The 22,255-nt window shown below is 44.3% G+C and overlaps 1 protein-coding gene across 2 annotated transcripts in view; it reads right to left on the bottom strand.

The window, feature by feature from the left end:
• The window catches only part of ADAMTS16 (ADAM metallopeptidase with thrombospondin type 1 motif 16), a 263,619-nt gene that overhangs the window by 114,333 nt on the left and 127,031 nt on the right, over window positions 1-22,255 (bottom strand). For both annotated transcript variants that reach the window (XM_056520819.1, XM_056520820.1), the window contains 2 exons: window positions 16,993-17,141; window positions 8,455-8,627 (listed from right to left, as the gene is read on the bottom strand). In XM_056520819.1, coding sequence (XP_056376794.1) covers window positions 8,455-8,627; window positions 16,993-17,141 — 322 coding nt within the window. The remainder of the gene's footprint in view (window positions 1-8,454; window positions 8,628-16,992; window positions 17,142-22,255) is intronic.

Here is a 22,255-nt window from a genome sequence, read left to right as displayed (position 1 = left end):
GGCTTTAAAGTGATTTGTCAATAAACAACACTTTTGATGGCATATTTATTCATAAAATACCTTCTTTCATTTTGATAACTGTCTCTATTTAATAACAACTGTTTGTGGTACTGGTTTTGTAGTCAGCATTATATTGACGCCCCCCGAGGAAGCGGAGTTACCGCGAAACTGTCGTTGGGGTCAGGTATAGGTAGGATTTGGCACTTGTACTGTCATTGTTTGCACTTTGCTTGCTTTTACCTTGCTAACAGGTCCATGTGTTATTTGTACTTAGCACTTTACTTATGCACTAGTTTCTGGTACCTTATCCAGTGTTATTGCTCCTCTTTTTGTGACCTGCATACCTTGTTATTGTTATACTATATCTCATTTTGTGCCTCCCCTCCTATACCTTGTATGTACTGGTACTGTCTTTTGTGATTATATGTAATATTTTTTTTTAAATGATCTTTTATCTTGGATATGTTTAATAAAGATCTTTTCTATTTTTGCTGATATATTCAGTGAGTGGTGCATTTGTTTATCAATAGGTGATGGTGACTATATATGCACCTTATTCTACTGTTTTTGTAGATAAACTTTATCGGTGATATTATAGTACTAGTCTCATTTCCGTTTTTGCATTTTTCCGTTTTTCCGTTTTTGCATTTTCGTTTTTTCCTCCTTGCCTTTAAAAAATCATAACACTTTCAATTTTGCACCTAAAAATCCATATGATGGCTTATTTTTTGCGCCACCAATTCTACTTTGTAGTGACACGAAAAATCTACGGCGAAATGGAAAAAAAATCATTGTGAGACAGAATTGAAAAAAAAAAAACGCCGCTTTGTAAATTTTGGGGGCTTCCGTTTCTACGTAGTAAATTTTTCGGTAAAAATGACACCTTATCTTTATTCTGTAGGTCCATACGATTAAAATGATACCCTACTTATATAGGTTTGATTTTGTCATACTTCTGGAAAAAATCATAACTACATGCAGGAAAATTAATATGTTTAAAATTGTCATTTTCTGACCCCTATAACTTTTTCCACGTATGGGGTGGTATGTGGGCTAATTTTTTGCGCCGTGATCAGAAGTTTTTAGCGGTACCATTTTTGCATTGATAGGACTTATTGATACTTTTTATCCATTTTTGCATGATATAAAAAGTGACCAAAAATGCACTATTTTGGACTTTGGAATTCTTTTGCGTGTACGCCATTGACCGTGCGGTTTAATTAACGATATATTTTTATAATTCGGACGATACCATATATGTTTATTCTTATTTTAATTTACACTGTGGTGTTAAATGATCTTTATTCACTTTTTTTTCCACTTTTTTTTTTTTGCAGTGTTATAGCTCCCATAGGGACCTATAACACTGCACTCACTGACCTTTTACATTGATCAGTGGTTTCTCATAAGAAACCACTGATCGATGATTGTGCCGCTTGACTGCTCATGCCTGGATCTCTGGCAGTGAGCAGTCATTCAGCGTTTGGACAGCGAGGAGGCAGGTAGGGATCCTCCGTCTGTCTTGTAAGCTGTTCGGGATGCCACGATTTCGCCACGGCTATCCCGAACAGCTTCCTGAGCTAACCGGCATGCTTTCACTTTCACTTTAGATGCGGCCTTCAACTTTGAACGCCGCGTCTAAAGGGTTAATAGCGCACGGCACCGTGATCAATGCCGCGCGCTATTAGCCACGGGTCCAGGCCGGGCCCGACCCGCTATGAAGCGGGGCCATGCTGTGGCCCCGCATTATAGATCGGGAGCGGACTCATGACGTACGCGTACGTCATGGGTCCTTAAGAGGTTAAAGTGATTTGTCAATAAACAATACTTTTGATGGCATATTTATTCATAAAATACCTTCTCTCATTTTGATAACTGTCTCTATTTAACCCCTTAAGGACTCAGGGTTTTTCAGTTTTTGCACTTTCGTTTTTTCCTCCTTACCTTTTAAAAATCATAACCCTTTCAATTTTCCACCTAAAAATCCATATTATGGCTTATTTTTTGCATCGCCAATTCTACTTTGTAGTGACATTAGTCATTTTACCCAAAAATGCACGGCGAAACAGAAAAAAATCATTGTGCGACAAAATCGAAGAAAAAACGCCATTTTGTAACTTTTGGGGGCTTCCGTTTCTACGCAGTGCATATTTCGGTAAAAATTAAACCTTATCATTATTCTGTAGGTCCATACGGTTAAAATGATACCCTACTTATATAGGTTTGATTTTGTCGCACTTCTGGTAAAAATCATAACTACATGCAGGAAAATTTATATGTTTAAAAATGTCATCTTCTAACCCCTATAACTTTTTTATTTTTCCACGTACAGGGCGGTATGAGGACTCATTTTTTTGTGCCGTGATCTGAAGTTTTTATCTGTAGGATTTTTGTTTTGATTGGACTTTTTGATCACTTTTTATTCATTTTTTAATGGTATAAAAAGTAACCAAAAATGCGCTTTTTTGACTTTGGATTTTTTTTGCGCGTACGCCATTGACCGTGCGGTTTAATTAATTATATATTTTTATAGTTTGGACATTTACGCACGCGGCGATACCACAAATGCTTATTTTTATTTATTTTTACACTGTTTTATTTTTTTATGGGAAAAGAGGGGTGATTCAAACTTTTATTAGGGAAGGGGTTAAATTACCTTTATTAGCACTTTTTTTTACTTTTTTTTTGCAGTGTTATAGGTCCCATAGGGACCTATAACACTGCACACACTGATCTCTTGCACAGATCACTGGCGTGTATTAACACGCCTGTGATCAGTGTTATCGGCGCTTGACTGCTCCTGCCTGGATCTCAGGCACGGAGCAGTCATTCGCCGATCGGACACCGAGGAGGCAGGTAAGGGCCCTCCCGGTGTCCTGTAAGCTGTTCGGGACGCCGCGATTTCACTGCGGCGGTCCCGAACAGCCCGAACTGCCACTTTCATTTTAGAAGCGGCAATCAGCTTTGACCGCCGCTTCTAAAGGGTTAATACCGCACATCGCCGCGATCGGCAATGTGTGGTATTAGCCGTGGGTCCCGGCCGTTGATGAGTGCCGGGACCGACGCGATATGATGCGGGATCGCGGCGCGATCCCGCTTCATATGGCGGGAGCCGGCGCAGGATGTAAATATACGTCCTGCGTCTTTAAGGGGTTAATAACAACTGTTTGTTCAGATACATAAATTGTGGTACTGGTTTTGTAGTCAGCATTATATATAGCACATAATAGGTGAGAGCACAGATACAGATTTTGCATTGTGATCCAAGTTGCACCTCTGAGTGATCTACATTGATAAATAGAGTAAAAAATAAGATGGTGTCCCTAGTCTCCTAGCAGATTGGACGAGTGGTAATGCTATGCCATTCCATTCATTGTCTATTGTAACTAAAAGAGCCAAGTGCTCTTGAGATTGTGGGGGTCTCAGCAGTCTGACCCTCCATGATCATACAAATATAGTCTATCAGGAATAAGTGTTATTGGCTGGAATCACTTATACAGTGGGGCAAAAAGTATTTAGTAACTACACAAATCAGAGAGTCTCCCAGAATTCACACTATATAATGCACAGTCCCACTAGGGAGTTCCACCTTTCCTTTTCAGCTGCAATATAATCACACACTGTGGGATATAGAGACATTTAAGACATGTCCATTTAATATAGACCCAGCCGAATAGTAACTCATGATTCCGATGTTCGTCTAAAGTTATTCAGTAGCTTTTATTTTCGAAACTTCATCATGGATCTTATAAACAAAGTGGAGCTTGACATATCAACAGACGGATCTGAGCTGAAATCTTCCCCCTGCTCTACACCTTGGACGCGACGGCATAACGAGGGCGTGCCCTCTCAGTCACACATGACATTACTATTCGGCTGGGTCTATATTAGATGGACATGTCTTAAAGCGGAATTTTCTTTTATTTGACTAAGCTACAGAGGCTGTAAAGTTAGTGTAGTTCATAATATAGTATATGTATAGGTTAATATAGTGTGTGTGACGGTTTTCTCACAATTCTTATGTGATTTTCACCCCAATATTTATTTTTAACAGCATACAAAATGACTGTTGTCTCAGAATTTTCCCAGGTTGCAATGTGGCCGAGACCTGACTCAATTGTCAGCCGATGACAGGGAGCCTGTCTGCTTCAATGGGTAGAGGGATCGCTTGGTGGGAGAGAGATCAATCTGCAACTAATGCAACAGCTGTAGGCACCCTGATTGAAAACCACAGGTCTCTTTGAACAGATGCCGCTCTTTTATGTTTCAATGGGTGGGGTGGCTGATGTGTGGGAGGGAGGAAAATAGAATTGTGGGATTTGTAGTCAAAAAAGAAAAGTCAAACAGGAAAGACCAGTTCACAAAAAGCTAGCCACAGTGTTATGGTAATCTCACAACATAGCCATTTAGCCCCAAGACCAGCGCAGATACTTCCTAAGCATATCCATTACTGTCTGGCAGGTACGTACTAAAATCACCTTATGGTGGATAACCCCTTTAAATGTCTCTGTATCCCACAGTGTGTGATTATATTGCAAAAAAGTATTTAATCAGCCACCAATTGTGCAAGTTCTCCCACTTAAAAAGATGAGAGGGGCCTGTAATTTTCATCTTAGGTATACCTCAACTATGAGAGACATAATGAGAAAAAAAAACCATAACATCACATTGTCTGATTTTTTAAGAATTTATTTGCAAGTTATGATGGAAAATAAGTATTTGGTCAATAACAAAAGTTCATTTCAATACTTTGTTATATACCCTTTGTTGGCAATGAAGGAGGAGGAAATCGGAAGCTGAGATCGCGCTGTTGCAGAAAAGGTTCAAGGATACTGGTAGAAGTCTTAATTTCTTTTATTCTATTCACACAACGCGACGTGTGAATAGAATAAAAGAAATTAAGACTTCTACCAGTATCCTTGAACCTTTTCTGCAACAGCGCGATCTCAGCTTCCGATTTCCTCCTCCTTCACTGTCTCTCACACGCCGGTGGATCCAGCGTGGGAAGCCGCAGCAGTTGTCACATTAAGCCCACATCAGCGTTGTGCCTGGAATATGCACAACCCGACCAGGTGAGTGCGTTCTTCACTCACCCACATAATCCTACCTGGTCTGGAAGATCGCACACAGAAGCGCTCTGTTGTCTTTTGTCTTTGTTGGCAATGACAGAGGTCAAACTTTACTGTAAGTCTTTACAAGGTTTTCACACACTGTTGCTGGTATTTTGGCCCATTCCTCCATGCAGATCTCCTCTAGAGCAGTGATGTTTTGGGGCTATTGCTGGGCAACACAGACTTTCAACTCCCTTCAAAGGTTTTCTATGGGGTTGAGATCCGGAGACTGACTAGGCCACTCCAGGACCTTGAAATGCTTCTTATGAAGCCACTCATTCATTGCCCGGGCGGTGTTTTTGGGATCATTGTCATGGTGAAAGACCCAGCCACATTTCATCCTCAATTCCCTTTCTGATGGAAGGAGGTTTTCACTCAAATCTCATGATACATGGCCCCATTTATCGTTTCCTTTACAAGGATCATTTGTCCTGGTCCCTTTGCTGAAAAACAGCCCCAAAGCATGATGTTTCCACCCCCATGCTTCACAGTAGGTATGGTGTTCTTTGGATGCAACTCAGCATTCTTTCTCCTCCAAACACGACGAGTTGAATTTTTACCAAAAAGTTCTACTTTGGTTTCATCTGACCTCATGACATTCTCCCGATACTCTTCTGGATCATCCAAATGCTCTCTAGCAAACTTCAGACAGGCCTGTACAGCTGTCACACCCCCTCCCATAGGCTTACATTGAGGGGGCGGAGCGTGACGTCACACGGGGGGTGGAGCCGTGACGTCACAATGCTCCGGCCCCGTGATCGACAGTAATCAGACCCGGAGAGAACACCCTCCAGGGACTGATTTTAAAGGGGTGCGGTGTGCAAGATCACGGGGGGTCCCCAGCGGCGGGACCCCAGCGATCAGGCATCTTATCCCCTATCCTTTGGATAGGGGATAAGATATCTAAGAACCGGAGTACCCCTTTAAGGGGTTAAAGAAGAAGTTACAGGTCTGTGAAAGGCAAAAGTCTTGCTTGTTTGTAGGTGACCAAATACTTTTTTTCCACCATAATTTGCAAATAAATTCTTTAAAAATCAGACAATGTGATTTTATGGATTTTTTTTTCTCATTCTGTCTCTCATAGTGGAGGTATACCTATGATGAATGCACCAATATAAGAAAAATATGTCATTGACTTTTTTCCTTTTTTAAAAGTTCAGTGGCAAGATAGTGGTTAACAGGAAGTTGCAGAAGTTTTAGAACATTCCAGAACATTCCTGTTTTTAAAATGTAACCACTCTTTCTCTCTGGCCACACTGACTAGTATTGTCTTTATACCAGCTATGGACCAGGCAATACTACATGTCTCAGGAAAGGATCCAAGAAGGAAAAGGAAATCCAGCTCCCCCGAAAAATATAGAATAACGGTATAAAAACACAAAAAATGTATTTCATCCTTTAAAAATCAATGAGAATTAGAAGCATAGATGAAACGCTGATGCGTTTCGAACCATATGGTTCTTAGTCATAGCACTGGTTCAAGGTGCCATAACTATGAACCATATGGTTCGAAACGCGTCAGCGTTTCATCTATGCTTTTAATTCTCACCATCTCATTCATTTTTAAAGGATGAAATCAATTTTTTGTGTTTTTATACCGTTATTCTATATTTTTCAGGGGAGCTGGATTTCCTTTTCCTTCTTGGATTCTATTGCAACTGGCTACACGGCTTGACCTGCATCCATGCTCCTCCACGAACTACCCTTCCAGTGGCTACTTCTACAGGGCGGTGAGCTGGTCTATTTTTTCTTTATGTATTTTATGTCTCAGGAAAGCCAACCTCATTCTACCCTGGGTTGCAGTCTAACCCATCTAACCTGCCTTGGCTCTCTCTCAGGCTTATGTCTCCCATAAAAAAGAAAAAGTTGAGAGGCTCACACCACTAAGAAATATTATATACCGAGGTAGCCTGTGTTGCACGTACCCATCGTGCCAAAAATAATTGAATAAATACTATTAGGGACAGTCCTCTAGGTATATAAATTCTAAAAAATTTATAAGATATGACCAGTAAATATATTTAGTTATCAATTAAAAATGACATACATAGTGCAAATAGTACCGTAACTAAATGTTACTATTTGCACTATTTGTGCTTTATATTCAGTTACAGGTGGCTATTGATATGCGGTCAAAGAAATTTTAATATTTCTATACACGTTTATTTTTATATACGTACATATTTTTAATTCCTTTTTGTGTGTTTCCGGCAAGGGCCCTGTCTGTATGTCATTTTTATTAATAATGAAATATATTTACTGGTTATATTTTGTACATTTTTTTTTAGAATTTATATACCTTGAAGACTGTTCCCTACTAGTATTTATGTCTCTCATAGGTTCAGCAATTTTCATCTCCAGGCTGCCAAATGAGTTCAGCCATGCTACCTCAGTGACGGCCCTTACAGAATTATTCAAACTGCTAATTTCCATGGCTAGAATACCCAAGCTAACTATATTAAGGTATATGGCTGTGATTTCCCAGATCAGCTAACTGTTTAATTCTATATGATTGTGCAGGTTTCCCTTTGTGACGTAAGATTGACAGCTCTCACCTATTAGTTTCTCCAGAAGTATTCCAGGCAACTGATTGTGCAGATGTTCAAAAAGCTTCAGTATTTTAACCTCCAACACGATACCTACTCTGCAATGTACAAGATGGGACTATCTGTGACTGTCAAGGCCTTGCTTGGTGTTGTCTAATTGGCATCTCTTGCCTGGGACTTTCTCAAGAATTATTCTGGGGAACCCACTGTGCACCATTTCAGCAGGCCCGAACACTTCAGCCTCCAGCAGAATACTTTCTCTGCAAAGGACCAGCCATTTCAACCTCAAACCCCACTACTGCTTTTCCAGTGCACAAGCCCAGATTGGCCTCATGTTTACTGGGAGAGACTTATCAAAACCTGCCCAGAGGAAAAGTTGCTGAGTTGCCCAAAGCAACCAATCAGATCCCTACTTTCATTTTTCAGAGGCCTTTTCAAAAATTAAAGAAGCTTTCTGATTGGTTGCTATGGGCAACTCAGCAACTTTTCCTCTGGACAGTTTTGATAAATCTTCCCCGTTGAAACTGAAAAAACAGGTCAACTAAATCCACTTGTGGATCACCCATACTTGGCCCTTTTTTGCCAAACCATTCTTTTATATTAGTAAAGATAAAGTGCCATCATCAAGCATGCATTAGGGATATGAATTTAGGCACAAACATGAAAAATAGATACTGTAGGTGTGAAAGCTATAAAGCTGTAAAGGGTCATATTAGATCACAGTTTAAGTGCATAATTATTACAAATCATAAAACAAGACATCAAATAAATGCATGCATGAAATATGTACATCATACCTTCAACTCGGGTGTAGGGCTTCCAGTGATAATACCAGCCTCTGAATGGCTTACTGTTATACTCTGCACATTGTTGGGCTCTATAGTCAATACTATTCTTGGGACACTTCTGTGTATTGCAAAGTTTAAATGATCGAGGAGAACCATCACAGAATTTTCCACCATGAAAAGGTCTACACAAACAATAAATAAATAACATATTTATAAATAATATTACTGGTTGGGGAACAAGCATGTGACAGAGCTGTATATCTATAGGTGGGGCACATGAAGTCCCTCTGCATATCTCCAGGTAAACAATATAAAATTGCTAGTAAGGTATTTATCTAGCCTTACCAACTCCAACCCCCTTCTCCCAGTCTATTACAGCTTGATGGAGATGGCTGAAAATAATGTACATTAAAACCACCATTTTTGTGTCTTTCTTCATTACCCTTCAGTACCACTTTTTCTGTTACTGTATGACGCTTTGTTTTTTAAGTACTATTTGCACTATTTTAATTACAGTACATATACATTAGTGTTTTAATTTATATTCATTTTTATTTTTGGAAATGTGCAGTAAACTAAACTGAGCCTAGTGCAGTCTATTGTATATGCCTTACATAATACATTAGCCTCTGTACTTATAGTACACAAACAATAGTTAATACATACCTGTTACGCCGAGCGCTCCGGGTCCCCGCTCCTCCCCGGAGCGCTCGCTACACTCTCCCCGCTGCAGCGCTCCGGTCAGATCCACTGACCCGGGGCGCTGCGATTCCGCTTCCAGCCGGGATGCGATTCGCGATGCGGGTAGCACCCGCTCGCGATGCGCACCCCGGCTCCCGTACCTGACTCGCTCTCCCTCGGTCCTGTCCCGGCGCGCGCGGCCCCGCTCCCTAGGGCGCGCGCGCGCCGGGTCTTTGCGATTTAAAGGGCCACTGCGCCGCTGATTGGCGCAGTGATTCCAATTAGTGTCTTCACCTGTGCACTTCCCTATATCACCTCACTTCCCCTGCACTCCCTTGCCGGATCTTGTTGCCATCGTGCCAGTGAAAGCGTTCCCTTGTGTGTTCCTAGCCTGTGTTCCAGACCTCCTGCCGTTGCCCCTGACTACGATCCTTGCTGCCTGCCCCGACCTTCTGCTACGTCCGACCTTGCTTCTGTCTACTCCCTTGTACCGCGCCTATCTTCAGCAGCCAGAGAGGTGAGCCGTTGCTAGTGGATACGACCTGGTCACTACCGCCGCAGCAAGACCATCCCGCTTTGCGGCGGGCTCTGGTGAATACCAGTAGTGACTTAGAACCGATCCACTAGCACGGTCCACGCCAATCCCTCTCTGGCACAGAGGATCCACTACCTGCCAGCCGGCATCGTGACAGTAGATCCGGCCATGGATCCCGCTGAAGTTCCTCTGCCAGTTGTCGCTGACCTTACCACGGTGGTCGCCCAGCAGTCACAACAGATAGCGCAACAAGGCCAACAGCTGTCTCAACTGACCGTTATGCTACAGCAGTTACTACCACAGCTTCAGCAGTCATCTCCTCCGCCAGCTCCTGCACCTCCTCCGCAGCGAGTGGCCGCTCCTGGTCTACGCCTATCCTTGCCGGATAAATTTGATGGGGACTCTAAGTTTTGCCGTGGCTTTCTTTCCCAATGTTCCCTGCATCTGGAGATGATGTCGGACCTGTTTCCCACTGAAAGGTCTAAGGTGGCTTTCGTAGTCAGCCTTCTGTCTGGAAAAGCCCTGTCTTGGGCCACACCGCTCTGGGACCGCAATGACCCCGTCACTGCCTCTGTACACTCCTTCTTCTCGGAAATCCGAAGTGTCTTTGAGGAACCTGCCCGAGCCTCTTCTGCTGAGACTGCCCTGTTGAACCTGGTCCAGGGTAATTCTTCCGTTGGCGAGTATGCCGTACAATTCCGTACTCTTGCTTCAGAATTATCCTGGAATAATGAGGCCCTCTGCGCGACCTTTAAAAAAGGCCTATCCAGCAACATTAAAGATGTTCTGGCCGCACGAGAAATTCCTGCTAATCTACATGAACTCATTCACCTAGCCACTCGCATTGACATGCGTTTTTCCGAAAGGCGTCAGGAGCTCCGCCAAGATATGGACTCTGTTCGCACGAGGCGTTTCTTCTCCTCGGCTCCTCTCTCCTCTGGTCCCCTGCAATCCGTTCCTGTGCCTTCCGCCGTGGAGGCTATGCAGGTCGACCGGTCTCGCCTGACACCTCAAGTGAGGACACGACGCCGCATGGAGAACCTCTGCCTGTACTGTGCTAGTACCGAACACTTCCTGAGGGATTGTCCTATCCGTCCTCCCCGCCTGGAAAGACGTACGCTGACTCCGCACAAAGGTGAGACAGTCCTTGATGTCTACTCTGCTTCTCCACGTCTTACTGTGCCTGTGCGGATGTCTGCCTCTGCCTTCTCCTTCTCTACTGTGGCCTTCTTGGACTCTGGATCTGCAGGAAATTTTATTTTGGCCTCTCTCGTCAACAAGTTCAACATCCCAGTGACCAGTCTCGCCAGACCCCTTTACATCAATTGTGTAAACAATGAAAGATTGGACTGTACCATACGTTTCCGCACGGAGCCCCTTCTAATGAGCATCGGATCTCATCACGAGAGGATTGAACTTTTGGTCCTCCCCAATTGCACCTCGGAAATTCTCCTTGGACTTCCCTGGCTTCAACTTCATTCCCCAACCCTGGATTGGTCCACTGGGGAGATCAAGAGTTGGGGGCCCTCTTGTTCCAAGGACTGTCTAAAACCGGTTCCCAGTAACCCTTGCCGTGACTCTGTGGTTCCTCCAGTAACCGGTCTCCCTAAGGCCTATATGGACTTCGCGGATGTTTTCTGCAAAAAACAAGCTGAGACTCTACCTCCTCACAGGCCTTATGATTGTCCTATCGACCTCCTCCCGGGCACTACTCCACCCCCGGGCAGAATTTATCCTCTCTCTGCCCCAGAGACTCTTGCCATGTCTGAATACGTCCAGGAAAATTTAAAAAAGGGCTTTATCCGTAAATCCTCCTCTCCTGCCGGAGCCGGATTTTTCTTTGTGTCCAAAAAAGATGGCTCCCTACGTCCTTGCATTGACTACCGCGGTCTTAATAAAATCACGGTTAAGAACCGCTACCCCCTACCCCTCATCTCTGAACTCTTTGATCGCCTCCAAGGTGCCCACATCTTTACTAAACTGGACTTAAGAGGTGCCTATAACCTCATCCGCATCAGAGAGGGGGATGAGTGGAAAACGGCATTTAACACCAGAGATGGACACTTTGAGTATCTGGTCATGCCCTTTGGCCTGTGCAACGCCCCTGCTGTCTTCCAAGACTTTGTTAATGAAATTTTTCGTGATCTGTTATACTCCTGTGTTGTTGTATATCTGGACGATATCCTAATTTTTTCTGCCAATCTAGAAGAACACCGCCAGCATGTCCGTATGGTTCTTCAGAGACTTCGTGACAATCAACTCTATGCCAAAATTGAGAAATGTCTGTTTGAATGCCAATCTCTTCCTTTTCTAGGATATTTGGTCTCTGGCCAGGGACTACAAATGGATCCAGACAAACTCTCTGCCGTCTTAGATTGGCCACGCCCCTCCGGACTCCGTGCTATCCAACGCTTTTTGGGGTTCGCCAATTATTACAGGCAATTTATTCCACATTTTTCTACCGTTGTGGCTCCTATCGTGGCTTTAACCAAAAAAAATGCCGATCCCAAGTCTTGGCCTCCTCAAGCGGAAGACGCCTTTAAACGACTCAAGTCTGCCTTTTCTTCGGCTCCCGTGCTCTCCAGACCTGACCCTTCCAAACCCTTCCTATTGGAGGTTGATGCCTCCTCAGTGGGAGCTGGAGCTGTTCTTCTACAAAAAAATTCTTCCGGGCATGCTGTCACTTGTGGTTTTTTTTCTAGGACCTTCTCTCCGGCGGAGAGGAACTACTCCATCGGGGATCGAGAGCTTCTAGCCATTAAATTAGCACTTGAGGAATGGAGGCATCTGCTGGAGGGATCAAGATTTCCAGTTATTATTTACACCGACCACAAGAACCTCTCCTACCTCCAGTCTGCCCAACGGCTGAATCCTCGCCAGGCCCGGTGGTCTCTGTTCTTTGCCCGATTTAATTTTGAGATTCACTTTCGTCCTGCCGATAAGAACATTAGGGCCGATGCTCTCTCTCGTTCCTCGGATGCCTCAGAAGTTGAACTCTCTCCGCAACACATCATTCCACCTGACTGCCTGATCTCCACTTCTCCAGCCTCCATCAGGCAAACTCCTCCAGGAAAGACCTTTGTCTCTCCACGCCAACGCCTCGGAATCCTCAAATGGGGTCACTCCTCCCATCTCGCAGGTCATGTGGGCATCAAGAAATCTGTGCAACTCATCTCCCGCTTCTATTGGTGGCCGACTCTGGAGACGGATGTCGTGGACTTTGTGCGAGCCTGCACTATCTGTGCCCGGGATAAGACTCCTCGCCAGAAGCCCGCTGGTTTTCTTCATCCCCTGCCTGTTCCCGAACAGCCTTGGTCTCTGATTGGTATGGATTTTATTACTGATTTACCCCCTTCCCGTGGCAACACTGTTATTTGGGTGGTCGTTGATCGATTCTCCAAAATGGCACATTTCATCCCTCTTCCTGGTCTTCCTTCAGCGCCTCAGTTGGCTAAACAATTTTTTGTACACATTTTTCGTCTTCACGGGTTGCCTACGCAGATCGTCTCGGATAGAGGCGTCCAATTCGTGTCTAAATTCTGGAGGGCTCTCTGTAAACAACTCAAGATTAAATTAAATTTTTCTTCTGCATATCATCCCCAGTCCAATGGACAAGTAGAAAGAATTAACCAGGTCTTGGGTGATTATTTGCGACATTTTGTTTCCTCCCGCCAGGATGACTGGGCAGATCTCCTTCCATGGGCCGAATTCTCGTATAACTTCAGAGTCTCTGAATCTTCCTCCAAATCCCCATTTTTCGTGGTGTACGGCCGTCACCCTCTTCCCCCCCTCCCTACCCCCTTGCCCTCTGGTCTGCCCGCTGTGGATGAAATTTCTCGTGACCTTTCCATCATATGGAGAGAGACCCAAAATTCTCTCTTACAGGCTTCATCACGCATGAAGAAGTTCGCGGATAAGAAAAGAAGAGCTCCTCCCATTTTTTCCCCTGGAGACAAGGTATGGCTCTCCGCTAAATATGTCCGCTTCCGTGTCCCTAGCTACAAGTTGGGACCACGCTATCTTGGTCCTTTCAAAATTTTGTGTCAAATTAATCCTGTCTCTTACAAACTTCTTCTTCCTCCTTCTCTTCGTATCCCTAATGCCTTTCACGTTTCTCTTCTTAAACCACTCATCCTCAACCGTTTTTCTCCCAAATCTGTTCCTCCCACTCCTGTTTCCGGCTCCTCGGACATCTTCTCTGTCAAAGAGATCTTAGCTTCTAAAAAGGTCAGAGGGAAAACTTTTTTTTTAGTGGACTGGGAGGGTTGTGGTCCTGAAGAGAGATCCTGGGAACCTGAGGACAACATCCTAGACAAAAGTCTGCTCCTCAGGTTCTCAGGCTCTAAGAAGAGGGGGAGACCCAAGGGGGGGGGTACTGTTACGCCGAGCGCTCCGGGTCCCCGCTCCTCCCCGGAGCGCTCGCTACACTCTCCCCGCTGCAGCGCTCCGGTCAGATCCACTGACCCGGGGCGCTGCGATTCCGCTTCCAGCCGGGATGCGATTCGCGATGCGGGTAGCACCCGCTCGCGATGCGCACCCCGGCTCCCGTACCTGACTCGCTCTCCCTCGGTCCTGTCCCGGCGCGCGCGGCCCCGCTCCCTAGGGCGCGCGCGCGCCGGGTCTTTGCGATTTAAAGGGCCACTGCGCCGCTGATTGGCGCAGTGATTCCAATTAGTGTCTTCACCTGTGCACTTCCCTATATCACCTCACTTCCCCTGCACTCCCTTGCCGGATCTTGTTGCCATCGTGCCAGTGAAAGCGTTCCCTTGTGTGTTCCTAGCCTGTGTTCCAGACCTCCTGCCGTTGCCCCTGACTACGATCCTTGCTGCCTGCCCCGACCTTCTGCTACGTCCGACCTTGCTTCTGTCTACTCCCTTGTACCGCGCCTATCTTCAGCAGCCAGAGAGGTGAGCCGTTGCTAGTGGATACGACCTGGTCACTACCGCCGCAGCAAGACCATCCCGCTTTGCGGCGGGCTCTGGTGAATACCAGTAGTGACTTAGAACCGATCCACTAGCACGGTCCACGCCAATCCCTCTCTGGCACAGAGGATCCACTACCTGCCAGCCGGCATCGTGACAATACCCAAGTATGCCTCAAGAACAGCAAAAATAGTCAGACCACTCTTGACTATCTGCCCATACTAGTTAAGGGCCTTGGTGCCGTCACAAGGATTCCCTATGATGTGATGAAGGGAAGGGGGGGGGGGGGAGGGCATACTCAGCCTGTCCCTTGAATATCATAATTAGTGTTAATTGAGGCTTACAGTATTGAAGTATTGATTGCAGGTAAGCGGGCTATGGCCATGCAAATGCCTAGTTCTCATCAACAGGCCTCAGCCCAGTAGGCCGAAATCATATCCTTCATCATAGACAAAATAAAATAGCATTATTATCTCACTGGTAATAATAAAACAGGCTTACTTAATAAATAAAAGTAAAAATGAAAAAAAAAATAGGACAAAAAAGAAGTTTGTTTAGTTAAAGTAAATAAGGAGTAGGACCATAGGAAAGGAGGTAAAATGGTGGATCCGAAAACCCACTGTCAGACATCACAATATAAGCTAGTGTACAATGAGGGAGTTGCTAATCACATGGATAAGAAGTTAATAATTGGCAGGAAAGGGTGTGTATAAGCTTTCCATGGAGACGAAATTGCCAGGAATTAAAGGAGTAGTCCAGTGGTGATTCAGTGGTGAGCAACTTATCCCCTATCCTAAGGATAGGGGATAAGTTGCAGATCGCGGGGGTCCGACCCCTGGGGCCCCCCGCGATCTCCTGTACGGAGCCCCGACAGCCCGCTGGAAGGGGGCGTGTCGACCTCCGCACGAGGCGGCGGCCGACACGCCCCCTCAATACAACTCTATGGCAGAGCCGAAGCGCTGCCTTCGGCAATCTCCGGCTCTGCCATAGAGATGTATTGAGGGGGCGTGTCGGCCGCCGCCTCGTGCGAGGGTCGACACCCGCTATCTCAGCGGAGAGCCGGGGCCCCGTACAGAGAGATCGCAGGGGGCCCCAGCGGTCGGACCCCCCGCGATCTCAAACTTATCCCCTATCCTTAGGATAGGGGATAAGTTTTTCACCACTGGACTACCCCTTTAATATGTTTATATTTGAGGATAGAGGTCATCTTCTCATTTATCATATGCCTAGTCAGCTTTTAACTTCCGAACAATGAAGGGGCATCTTCATCCACACCTAAGTTCTCATTTGCTTAGCATTGAATAAGAAAATTTTTATTGATATTTGAGAAATACAAGGGTCTCTTTAAACTCTTTTATAAGGCAGTTCTTCAAATGCATCTTCCAAAATATTATACTCTAGGACTATCACAAAAGAAAAGGCTCTTCAAACTTAGTTATTGTATTCATAAGCAAGTTCACACACCATTTTTCATATGCTGGAATAAGTGACCTGTCACTGGGCAACTTTGGCAAGATAAGAGCATGGACTGCAAACATGGAGTTAAAAACAGATGCTCGAATGGATGGACCAAAAGGGATCTGCAGTACAAGGGATTGCTAGATGATTCTTCGGCTGCACATCACCTATTACACAGGGAGATGAGTGTCCGATAGCTGATGATTTATTCAGAGGTCAAAATCAGCCAATCAATTGATGATGATTAATCACAGGCCCTATTACACAGGGTGATATCTGCCTGAATGGCCATTTGTAACCCTTTGTACAATCAAATCAGCTCAATATACAATATAAATCAGCTCACCCCGAAGCCCACAGATTCGAGCACGGAAGGGAACGGACTATTCCCAGCTGGAATTCATGAAGATAGAAGAATTCCAGCTCGTTCATAGATCTAATAGCCGTCTTTATTCACAAGAAGTTACATGGATCACAGGTACAGGACCGGATGTAACGCGTTTCGGCCAGGTGCTGGCATTACTCATACATTGATAACACACTCTAAGAATCATATATCTGCACATGAGGTGAGACTAAATATTAAATGTTGGGTATTTAGTCTCATCTCATTTCCATATATATGATACTTAGAGTGTGTAACCAATGTATGAGTAAGGCCAGCACCTGGCCGAAATGCGTCACATCCTGTCCTGTACCTGTGATCCATGTAACTTTGTGTGAATAAAGGTGGCTATTAGAGCTATGAACGAGCTGGAATTCTTCAACCTTTGTAATAAGGTAATAAGGCCCAAAGAATTACAGCAAGTGGCAAAAATGGACACCATCAAAAGTAACTGCAACTATGCACTGAGCTAGTTCATAACCTTAATATAAACAGTATATTTAAGAAAATCACAATTAATAGCTGACAAGTGAAAATGAGCCTTTAAAGAAAAAATTTATAAATACCGTGGGTTATTACAGTGCCGTTCTTTATATGAGATACCTCCACCACATGTCCTGGAGCATGGGGACCAAGCTGACCAGTCAGACCATTGACCATTTGTAGGCATGGGTCCTTCATCACCATGTTTCACACACTGACCTCTTCGGCACCACTACAAAACACAGACATCTGGAATGTTATCATCTATATTTCTTTACAGTAAGTTTGCCTTCTTACATTCATTGGGGGATTTTGCATTGTGGGCATAGTGTCAATATTCAGTTTTACCTTAAATCAGTGCCTGTTTTGAATTAATTGTTCACAACCAGCTAGTTATCCCATATGCTTGGGATAGGAAATAACTTTACAAAATGGGAAACCCTTTAATGCCTGTGTGGTTTTATGAGTAGAGATGCTGTTTACATGCAAGACAGTATGACCAATAACAATCAGTTTGAAAACCACAATGATATACCCTGAAACCAAATGCCGCCTGGAATGTGGCCACTATGTGTGAACTTTTCCTAACACTTTTTAATAATATAAACCATTTTCTATAGCTCACTCATAAGGTCATATTATAAAAAAAAAAAAAAAGTCATTTGACTACTAGAACAAAACCTCCTTTTCTAACCTAATGCGATTCATTGAAGGAGACAGTGTAATCTGTGTTTTTATATACAGAAATATACATTGAGTCTGTCTATGCATGTAGTGCCTAGTAGTCTGTCTGTGTTCTGTTTAAACCCTATGTGGGAGATTAGCTTCATGGAACCAGTCAAATAGTGGAAAGATAGCAGTCAGAGACAGAGACACGACAGTCACATTTAAACAGGGCTTCTGTCTTTTTTTTTTTTATTAGTAACAAAACAAATACAGCCTTCACACTTTGTGACAAAAACACAAAATAAATCCTGCTCGTCCATAAGCATAACTATACAGATATGTCCTTGAGCATAACAATACAGATAAACTTCACTGTCTATACAGGTGGCTTACTACTAGCCACCCAACACAGCAGTCATCAAATGCAGTCACCCACACAGGTTATATTGTCCCCTTTTTTAGGATTTAAAGAGTACCTGTCACCAAACTAAACTTTAATTTATTGTTCCATATGCAATTATAAGACACTTTGCTATTTTCTTGCTGTTAAAATTCTCAACCTTTATATGTTTTTAATGTGATTGAAAGAATGGCCACTAAGCGGCTATGTTCTGTTCCCTGTGCAAGCCAAACAGCACAGCTCTCGCAGGCTTTAGTGATGCCTACTGGGGAACGCCCACTTTCTCCTGCCAGGAGCTCACACTGTTTTTTTAAGGGCAGGAGGAGTGTAAGAAGTAGTAAGGGAATATAATCTGAGTTAGTTTAGAAAATATGGTTTGATGACAGGTACTCGTTAAACCTCAGAATTCAAGCTCAGTAGCGCAGGTTTCTCACAGCCTTACTTGCAGGCTTGACTCTCAATTAGTTTAAAAGCCCAGTGACAAGCTGTCTTCAGCACCTGTGCTGATCTGCATTAGCCTGAAGTCCTGGAGTGACCCAGGAAGGTGATGAAAGGCTCCACTACCAAGCCTGCCTTTCATACCATAAAAAGCCAGGCCTGGTAACCGGACTTACCAACGTCCCTAGAAAGCTAAGTCTTGCCACAGATTTAACTATTTAAGATTTACGGTATCACTCAGCTTTCCCTGTATATACACTTCCAGAAACCTGGTATCCACACCTACAGTATTTATTTATATCAAATCTATTTAAACTTAAATATGAGGCTGATAATATGATATAACATACCGTATATACTCGAGTATAAGACGAGTTTTTCAGCACGATTTTTCGTGCTGAAAACACCCCCCTCGGCTTATACTCGAGTGAACTCTCCACCCGCAGTGGTCTTCAACCTGCGGACCTCCAGAGGTTTCAAAACTACAACTCCCACCAAGCCCGGGCAGCCATCGGCTGTCCGGGCTTGCTGGGAGTTGTAGTTTTGAAACTTCTGGAGGTCCGCAGGTTGAAGACCACTGCGGCCTTCGACATCATCCAGCCCCCTCTCACCCCCTTTAGTTCTGTACAGTACTCGCCTCCGCTCGGCCTGGTCCGGTGCTGCAGGACTGTCCGGTGAGGAGGTCGTCCGATGGGATAGTGGTTCCGGGCTGCCATCTTCACCGGGGAGGCCTCTTCTAAGCGCTTCGGGCCCGGCCCCAGAATAGTCACGTTGCCTTGACGACGACGCAGAGGTACGTTCATTACCAACGTCCTTCTGTGTCATCGTCAAGGCAACACCTCTATTCTGGGCCCGAAGCGCGGAGAAGAGGCGCCCCCGGTGAAGATAGCAGCCCGGAACCACTATCCCACCGGACGACCTCCTCACCGGACAGTCCTGCAGCACCGGACCAGCGCCGAGCGGAGGCGAGTACTGTACAGAACTAAAGGGAGTGAGAGGGGGCTGGATGATGTCGAAGGCCGCAGTGGTCTTCAACCTGCGGACCTCCAGAGGTTTCAAAACTACAACTCCCAGCAAGCCCGGACAGCCGATGGCTGCCCGGGCTTGCTGGGAGTTGTAGTTTTGAAACCTCTGGAGGTCCGCAGGTTGAAGACCACTGAGGGCGGATAGTTCACAAGAGGATGATGACAAGGGGATGATGAAGGGGGGGTGTGGGATGATGACAAGGGGATGATGACAAGGGGATGATGAAGGGGGGTGTGGGATGATGACAAGGAGATGATGAAGGGGGGTGGGGATGATGACAAAGGGATGATGAAGGGGGGTGGGGATGATGAAGGGGGGTGGGGATGATGAAGGGGGGTGGGGATGATGACAAGGGGATGATGACAAGGGCATGATGAAGGGGGGGTGTGGGATGATGACAAGGGGATGATGAAGGGGGGTGTGGGATGATGACAAGGGGATGATGACAGGGTGATGATGATGAGGGTCTGGATGATGACAGGGGGATGATGTATTTCCCACCCTAGGCTTATACTCGAGTCAATAACTTTTCCTGGGATTTTGGGGTGAAATTAGTGGCCTCGGCTTATATTCGGGTCGGCTTATACTCGAGTATATACGGTACATGTGACAGCAGAAGACTTATTGTTTTCAGATTAAAAAAAATATTGGCAAGTAAACAAATAATTATATCAAAAGCATCCCGTCAAGTATATGGTGGGGCAGTTGGCCACTGTCAATGAAAAGTATTGTACATTACTTGCAATATTGTCATGTGCTATTTAAAAACCCCTCAAACTACAATTTCCTTGTCAGCAATATTTAATGGGGTACTCTGCCCACAGACAGAGTTATCCCCTATCCCAGCCCGTGCTGTACCTAGCATTCTAAACAGTATGATTAGAATGCTGGATTTTGGCGGCCGGAGACGTGACGTCACACCATGCCAACTCTATTCATGTCTGTGAGAGGGGGGGCGTAACAGCTCGACCACCTGAACCCAGCGTTCTATACATACTGTTTAGAGTGCTGGGTGCGGCACAGGTGCTGCATGGAGACATTCCTATCCTTTGGATAGGGAATAACATGTCTGTGGGCAGACAGAATCACTCGATAATATACAATAATTAAACAAGTTTAACACAATGCAATATAATACATATATATTTAGTTAACACAGAGGATTGATAGGATCTCAGGAAAAGTGTTTAAGGATAAAGTTAATTTGAAGAAACTGTTGCTGAATTAAATAACTGGCTACCTGGAAGCCTAATAATAATAGGGCACTGTCTTTATTCTGCCTTCCTGACACACCTGGTTGTTAGGTTATAGTATTCTTTATACCACTGGTTGTCATTGCAGCATACACCTGGATTCATACAGGGAGGGTTTCTTCTGTGCAAAATAGATAACACATTTTTCAGTTACTGTACAAAAATCATTTTTATTTTTGGTGGAATTCTTTCTTTCTTAATAAAAAAATAAATGCATTGCTGCATTTTTTAGGGTGCCCATATACATAGCAGTGTGTGACTGGGAATTGCATAGCACAATCTATATCCATATAGTATGAAATAAGTATACAGGTGCACGCTGCTGTGGCTGAACTACAAATACAAGCAAATAATTACAGCAGCACACTGCTAGCACAAAGCTAAATATGAAATACTGTTATGGGGAAATAAAGAGGTTCTTAGCTTACCATTTGGCCAAATAGTACCATTCCACTCATTGGTACGGACCCTAACACTATGAATATGCCTCTGAGCATGCAGGTTCCAGGCTTGTAAGGTCTGGCACATTCAGCACCTAATGAAATGGGTGGGGTGCACAAACCAATAAGGAGGTAGTCACTCCCCCCACATGTACAATACAAAACAAGTTGGTCAGCACATTCTGATACACAACCATTGTATGAAATAAGTTTACAGGTGCACACTGTTGCAACTGAACTACAAATACAAGTAAAAGAATTACAGCAGCACACAGCTACATCCATGTTGGTTCGTGCACCCCACCTATTTGATTAGGTGCTGGATGTGCCAGACCTTACAAGCCTGGAAAATGCATGCTCAGAGGCATATTTATAGTGTAGGGTCGGTCCCAATGAGGCACCATATCGTGGAGGGATGGTACACATTATTTGCCAAGTGGTAAGCTAAGAACCTCTATTTTTCACCATAACAGTATTGATGGTCAAAACGTCTCTGTATGCTGCATTTTGGTGAATAAATGCCATACACTTGAATGCTATCCATGAGTGCAATTTCTGCTCTGGATACTGTCAGGTTCTGGTACTTGGTTCAGCCTGCAACGTGCACCTTGCTTTACCTTGAATGTGCTGCCCCTCTTCTGAACTGTATCTATATATCTATCTATCCTAAAATTTATAACATAGAAAAGGAGACATTTTAGTCCTCTATGATATTTTTAGGCTTTTATTCTCTGGCTACCCTTCTGTTTTTTTGCATTCAGTTGAGTCTTTTGTTAATAGTAACAATGGCAGAAACACCACCAAAACAAAACCTATGGAGGAAATGTATAAAAGGGTGGTATAGGTAAACGATTTTTCTACATCTTTAATTTGTGTCGAGGTAGTGTATGTGCACTAAATTTATTAAATGGTTGTATGGCATGTAATAAATATGATAGTACGCATTTTTTTGAACTTACACATCAGTACACCACGTTGTGTAATTCCTCCTCTGCAACTTTTATGAGACTTTTTTTACCAACAACGAAAAAAATGCTGTCCACAGCCAGTTTTGTAAGCGAGGCCTGTGAGTGTATGTTTGTGGGGTAATTGTGGGCTTTGGGACAAACTATGTGTTTGTTTT

Source organism: Hyla sarda, chromosome 5, assembly GCF_029499605.1.
Source record: "Hyla sarda isolate aHylSar1 chromosome 5, aHylSar1.hap1, whole genome shotgun sequence".
Lineage (NCBI taxonomy): Eukaryota > Metazoa > Chordata > Amphibia > Anura > Hylidae > Hyla > Hyla sarda.
The sequence above is the reverse complement of the archived record's forward strand: the minus strand, read 5'-3'. Positions and strand labels throughout refer to the sequence as shown.